At 40.8% G+C, this 7,469-nt stretch overlaps 1 protein-coding gene across 1 annotated transcript; it reads right to left on the bottom strand.

The window, feature by feature from the left end:
• Positions 1-4,128: 4,128 nt before the first annotated feature.
• Positions 4,129-6,623, bottom strand: LOC146614038 (uncharacterized). Its single transcript, XM_085377936.1, has 4 exons — positions 6,562-6,623; positions 5,563-5,757; positions 5,398-5,474; positions 4,129-5,141 (listed from the first exon to the last, which is right to left on the bottom strand). The coding sequence occupies exons 1-4, from the start codon at positions 6,589-6,591 to the stop codon at positions 4,502-4,504; spliced, it is 942 nt and encodes a 313-aa protein (XP_085234062.1). The 5' UTR covers positions 6,592-6,623; the 3' UTR covers positions 4,129-4,501.
• Positions 6,624-7,469: the final 846 nt, after the last annotated feature.

Here is a 7,469-nt window from a genome sequence, read left to right as displayed (position 1 = left end):
TCTTGAAATCTTTTAAAGTAGAATGATTGTGAAAATGACTTATGTGATGTAAAACTTTAGTAAACATGCAATTAAAAGAACACTGAGTAAAAGGACAAGTAACAATTTCCTTATTCCTCAGATGTTTACCTTGATGAGCAATACTGCTTTAGTCCAACTGCCTCATTAAAGTTACACAACAGGCTTTTTACAATAAAGCCAGCAAGTCCATTACATACTCCCTTTTTATATCTGAAATACTGTGCACATTCTGTGTATATGTAGTGGACAGCAATTTACCCAAAAGAGTGCAAAGTTTGCAAGTCCACCTCATTTAAATGACAAAGTCAGATGTGATCATCTAGACCTGTGAAAACAAATGAATGACAAACCTGCAGTTATGGATGTTATTACAACCACAAGAACCTAAACAGTCTGCTCCACTGCTTTTGTTAATGAATCATTTGTTGGTAGCACGTCTGAATATTTAGTTTATGCCACCTGCATGCGATCATCAATAGTGCAATATTACTTCTTAAGAAGTACCCTGACACTACAATCTTTATATCATTTGTTCTACAGAGCTATTAAGTTACAATATAATCTGTGGTGTTTCCAATATGACAAAATGCACAAATTGTAACTTACCATTTGACTCCACTGACAAAAACAAATCCCCAGCATCAAGTTTGGCTTCACAGACCTAAAATAAGTAAAATAAAAATATATGTTATAATTATTTTGTTTTTGCCATTTATTCATGTTTGCTAATTTTCTGACATATAAACAATGTTAGTTTTCTTACAATACAGGGAATGCAGTTTAATTAAAAGGTAAATTATGCAACAACAAAGAAAACCAAACAAACAAACTTCTGCAGTATACCATGCCAAAAATCAGTTTCTCTTATGCCAATTATTTTATCTCTACAGCTCTTTTAGTATGGAAACTCACACAATCTAGTCATACTGATCACAAGAGTTCAAAAATAAGTTAAAATAGTGAGCTGTTGTTAAGCATAAAGCATTTCAGGGTAACAAATAACGGCACAATATTATTTAAGCAAAAAATAAACACACTGGAGGACTATCTGATAAAAACGAATATAATGCTAGTTTGGAGACCATATTTTGTCTCAGTCCTCAGTGCGCTCTTGCAGCTTAGCATGCAGCAGTTAATAACAACTTAAGTGATTACATAGGGGTAAACAGATGACAACAAGCATAGTAGTCCTGCCAAAAAGTTCTTTTTGAACCTAGTCAGTTATTGGAAATTGTGACGGAGTTACACCGTCCCGAGCCGCAGACAGCTGATCTGGGCGCATACACGCACCACCACCATTAGTTTCTACAATTACCGTGGCTGCGCGTCTTTTCGTCGACCGGGCAGATAAACAACAAGGGGTGAGAGGTATATTTTGGGCAGCGCAGAAGGGTGGCCAACATATTTTCCCACTTACCTTCAATAAAGCCGGTCGCGGAGACTCGCTGTGATCGCCGATTATGCGGGGTTATGCAAGCCGATGGCATAGTGTTCCGGGGTTTAAATAATGGGTTCGCGCGCGCTTGGAGGGTCACGTGAACTGCATTATTTTTTGGTTTGTTTTGTGTTATTGTGAAACACTGTAGGCTGCCTGGAAATGGCCATAGATGTCTGTATATACATATATGTATTGTAGGAATACAGCAGGAAATAAGCTGAGGGGGAAAGACTGTTTGATAAAAGAAATAATAAAGAGATGACCATTACGCCTAGTGGGAGGGGCTATGGGGTATAAGAGAAGGCGGTCAGGGCCTACCTGTGTTCTTCTCTCCAGAGAGCTGTTACAGAGAGGGTAACATGCAGACTGTGTTTTGTATATAGATGTTTGTTTGTGATGACTTAAGTCAGTTCTATTTTCTTTGTAAATAACTTTTTGTGCACCTGGGAGGCCGGCAGAATAAATTATCCTCACTGAATGCTTTCTGACTACGCCTGTATTTGTTCGGGAGAAGCTTAGGAGAGGACCCCCGCGAAATGAACTTCCACCAAAATACAACAGCCTGTGAACTTGAAAGAAATTTACAAGTACAGAGACAATATGAAATAAGCTTTATTAATTAGCTGAGTTAGCTTGCTAATATCGCAACAGTGGTTGAGTGCACAACCTTAAAGCTAGCGGCACAATATTTGTGATTTGGTCAGTGCCACATTAAACCCATAAAAAAGCCCATATGTCAGTTTATTAGGTCAAATTTGGTCATGACACACAAGCTGGACCTTGTCGGCTAAAGTTACATTAGCTAAAGCAAACATTTTGGTAAAAGAGAAAACCCACGCCATAAATTCAAAACATGTTCTGTAGAATGACCACTCGGTAGCTGTCTTGTGACGCTCTTTATAGACTACTTGCACTAGGGCATGTGACGTATTTCCGTTTCCAAATAGTACCGCTTGTGCGTTTCCGGTACGTTTGCTTATCTATCGGTAGCTATGCTAATGTCGCTTCAGAATGAGTATAAAAAGGAAAGTATTTAAAACAGAACATTTTCAAAAACAGGAGAAGAAATACTCCGAGCATTGCTGTGTCCCACTTTGTTCAGCTTCAGCCAAATTTAACGGCATACTAAGTTTTCATGCCTTTCCGACCCATTCCGACTTGAGAAGACAATGGCCGGTAAACATACGCCGGGATCATTTCACGATCACCTCTCACACCAGGGTCTGCTGCAGACACTTTGCCAGTGATCAACTCATAGAGCCAACAACCCTCGATGGTCGAAGGAGGCTTATTAAAGGTGCTGTACCAACACTTTTTGAGTGGAATGGCTATAAAGTTGAACCACCGCGGCGTAGTGTTTGGGAGAGAACGGAGCGACGCCCTGAACTAGTTCCTCCTGACGATCAAGAAGAGCAAAGTCTTACAAGAGATCATGACTACTGCTCAGTCCCTGAGCCGTCTGCATTGGACATATCTGCATCAGCTGCAGAAGACCTGTCCAAAGACGTGGAGACTCTGAGGAAGGAAATACAGGAGTTACGTGTCCAGCGAGAATTTGGGTTACAGCGTTTTGCTGGCTCCGACACTGACATCCGATTCTATACCAGGTACACCTAAGTTCTATTCAAGCTAACTGTTTAAAATATACCAAGGTCACCATCAGTTAAATTTCGAAAGTTTTTCCAGTCTTAATGAAAACAAAATAGATATTTACTTTTCATCTCTAATCTGTATGCTGGTTCGGTTAGTGACAAGGAACTATTCAAACAATCAGGCATTGCTGAGAAGTTGACTGAAGACATGGCAGTGATGGTAGATAAGGGCTTCCTAATCACTGATTGTTGTAAATGCAAAGTGTACTGCCCACCTTTTCTATCTAAGCAGAAGCAGATGCCAGCATACCAGGTTAAGGAGACGCAGGCCATAGCCAGACTCAGGGTACATGTGGAGCGAGTCATTAGGAGGATCAAACAGAACAAACTTTTTGATAGCATCATTACCATGTCACATGTTTATAATATCAACCAACTGTTTGCAGTGGCATGTATGCTGTCAAATTACCAGAACACAGCATTAGTTAAAAAATGGGTTAAGTGAGACAAGATGGATTTTTCCCAAGACACCAGTGCCAGTACAAGTAACTTATGGAAAATGACCTGCAGCTGAGGCCACTACAGTTGCATTTCTTCCTTCTCAGCTGACAATACTTGATTACAGAACTGGTACTTGAGTGCTGATAGTTGAGTTTCAGTTATTGATAATTCAAATTCATTGCAAATGTTTAATGTTAATAATACTGTTTAATTATATTACTATATTACTATTCAGATTCAACAAAACTGTTTATCAAAATTATAAAGTAAATCACTAAATCGTTTTAAAATCATAAGTGACATTGAGCTTTTGGAACATCAAAAATACCATTTGTCATTTTCTACAGTTCAGTTGTGTTATTGTCTAAATGTATATCAGTATGCTAGGCATGGAGTTTTAAATACTTACCATGTAAATAAGTTCTGCACAAATTCAACGTTTTAATGTGTGTTTTTAAAAATTAAATTGATGCCATTGCTTAAATAACAGTTTATTGATGTCACATAAAGGTAACATGTAACAACAAAAGAATTCATGAAATATATTGAAAATAAAACATCAGTTATTTTGTTCCAGCCAGCCTGAAGGATCTGTTTTTCTTTTTGCTATGTTTTCACTGTTCATTTTTTCAAACACAGGTATCTTGGCATATATATGTAAAAAAAGAAATAGTCTGCCTTTTCTCTGATTGCATTGTGCACATCTGTATCCATGTATATTCTTTGCACTAGGTAGTCCTCTTGTGCCCACACAACAAAGTCACACCACTGCATCCCACTGATGAGCAGTTGTCCTTGCACTTGCCAGTAATATGCGTGGCTCTTTTTTAGTTTAGGGGTACCACATTCCATCTGCACATATTTGCAGTCAATAAAGTTTTGTACATTGGGACATTTGAATTCGACGAAGCCAAACTGGGGGTATTCATTGGGGTCAAAAACAACACCATCAGGAGATGCAGCAAGCAATGGGGTGAATGACCAGACCACAGGGTGAGTAGTTAACATTCATTAGCCTACTATACTCTGCTGCTATTGCAGGCTCCATCTCAGTTCCTCTCCTCATGTCTGCTGTCTGCCTTGTTCCCTTCAATATACGCTCTGCTAGTGACTCGGCCGAGCTCTGGCCTCTGACGTGACACACCTCCCGAAACCTAGAGGCAGTCACTCTGGGCCTGCGGAGCTGATGCCACTCAGACGAAGAGCTTTGCTCACGTGTAGCTTCCTCTATTTTGTGAGCCATTTCCAGAGTTACAGACAAGCTTTTCAGATGCAGAAGCTCTTCTTCTGAGCACACAAACACACAATCTGATGGCAAGATGTCATACCCCTCCAGAGGCAAGTGCGGTGTTGGTGGTGCATCGCGGTGTAGTGTGATGTACCGGGTTGTCAAAACCGGCTGCTGATATGACAGAACACTGCCCTCCTGCACCAGCCCAAAGGCACTTTCCACAAGGGGCTTGTCAGGTCTCATGTTCATTGTGGTCACAAGTGGCCTGTCCTCAATATTAAATTTTGCATATGCCTCCGTTATTCTGAACAAGCAGGGATCTGGTAACGGACCCACCATGCCTCTGTAGAAGCCACTCCTAAAGAAAACATCAATGACAATAATGTAAGGAAGAAGGTTGTTATACTGAACAATAACTAAACTAAAAACTAAAAGGTGTAAAACAGTGGTGCATAAGTTAGAGACTGGGATGTATATGTACATGACTGAGTTAGCCGTCTTCAGAAAGTGTAATGTTGTATGTAAATTAATACCTATTCTGACACATGTATGTATGAAAAAAATAGCAACATACATTTGTAACACATGAAACCAAATTTTACAAATCTAATTACCGTACTCCAGTCTGGGCCATCCTATTTGGTACCGGCTTAGTGAAGATCATGGAGTTGATGGGTCCTGGCTTCACACCCTAACAGAAGACACATTTACTATGGATGGTGTTGCTGTTCATATGTAAACATGGACTAATTCAAAAACTTTAACCTCATTTAAATTACCACTGTCCGTGGCTTGTGCCATTGCTGTTCAGATTCCGTGCAGCTATGCACAGGGGGGACAACCGGCACTCTGAGTTGTGAGTAGTGTGCTGTTTGGAAGAGCAGTGCCACTGTGTGATTGCACATAACAGCGCCTGCCACACAGGAGCACTGGCTATGTGTCAGTATCACCGGCGATGAATCCAGAAGCTTAATCTAAGAAGAAAGAACGAAAATTAAAAATGTAACATCTTCATGGAAGAGCTGAACAGGAACATAGTTCAGTGTTATGGTTACGCACCCTCCTGAATGCTTAGTGTTTCCTTCTCTCCCTATTAAAACAACTTAACCATGCTTGATAACTGTAATAACTTAGATTGTGTATATTTGCAGTATTAACTTGTTGTCAAATGTTTCTGATCACCCAAACACACGTTGATTTAACTATCTGACTAGTCAAATTAGGAGTGATAAAGCAGGGAGACAAGGAAAACATTCAAGTTGATGGGCCTTTAGGAATGAACTTAACTAATGCTTAAATGAACTGAACCCCACAGAACGGGGATTAACAACTTTACACAGCTTCCTGCCTACACTTAGTCTGTGTGGTGCCTCACTCTTCCTCATTGACCTGTAGCACAGGGCTCTCACACCGACCTCCCCTGACAACCTGTCTTTATTGGACACTGAATAAAGATACAAGTACCATTAGCATTATTTCTGTATTACTCATTTCAGCATGTCTTAAACATATATATTTTACACTTAGCAAGAGTAGCATTAGGTAGTTAACTACCTCCATAGTTAGCCAACTACCTAACGCCATTATAACAGTGTCTAACTACAAAAGTGACATTAGTTAAGAAAACCTCAACTATAGTTTAGGACGACATAAAACACCGTTTAAGAAAACATGTAATGTAGAGAACTGATATCAAATGAAGGACATAGCGGAGTAACGTAGTGTTTGCATTTGACGTTAGCTAGCGTTTCTTTGTCGGTTAATTTACGTTTTCTTACCTTCGTAGTTGTGTATATATGATGCAGCATATAACTTAAATCCTTTATCTAATTTGCTGGCGGGGGTAGTCGTCACTGCAAATCCGATGAACATCGGTGATGTTCAATTTTGGGAGCTCTTGTAGGCAGCGAGTGTAGAACGTCGCCATGGTTTAACCGCACCGGAAGCACTGGGGCAGGACTACATAGAACGCGGAAGTGTTAGTGCAAGTAGTCCATTGAACGTGCATCCAGCATGGGTTATAACAGCACAACAACGGGTGTGGCAGCTAAGTGAAGAACTGGACATAGACAGCCCTGCCGCAAAGCATGTCATAGTGGCGTAAAGCCGCAACGCCCACCCGCTCGACACAGGCAACCCAGTATATGACATCTCCCCCCCTTTTCATGTTATTTCCAATAACAAACCCCAAATAGAACAGCAACGACACAATGATAACATGTGACACTATAATAGCCTCTGGGCGGTTCTCTTAAGGACCGGGCACAAATGGCTTACTGTCGGCCTGAAGGGCAGTGTCCACAAAACAGGACTTATTAAACATGGTAAACCTTTAAGGTAATTAACTCAACCAGGTAACAGCAGTATTGGTTGCAGCTCAAAACATAAGTGCAAAACAGCAACAATACAACATTCCCACTCCCCAGTCCTTCCTTCTGTCCCATTACCCCAGTGTCTACAGATCCAGCCTCTTGACTGGCTTGTGTACCCGGCCGCACCTTCTCGCGAAGACCTGGAACTCAGAGCTGGAGAACTGAGGGCCATTGTCACTCACCACCTCGTCAGGGATCCCAAACCAAAGGTCGACTTCAGTTTCTGAACAACTTGGCCACTGGTCGTGGATGGTAGGTGCAGTATTTCCAGAAAACGTGAATAGTAGTCCGACACAACAAGGGTAATTATTCCG

The sequence above is a fragment of the Diplotaxodon limnothrissa genome, linkage group LG18 (genome assembly GCF_057381915.1).
Source record: "Diplotaxodon limnothrissa isolate DT_005_m linkage group LG18, D_limnothrissa_male_GT1.1, whole genome shotgun sequence".
Classification (NCBI taxonomy): Eukaryota; Metazoa; Chordata; class Actinopteri; order Cichliformes; family Cichlidae; genus Diplotaxodon; species Diplotaxodon limnothrissa.
This window is presented reverse-complemented; position numbering and strand designations above follow the sequence as displayed.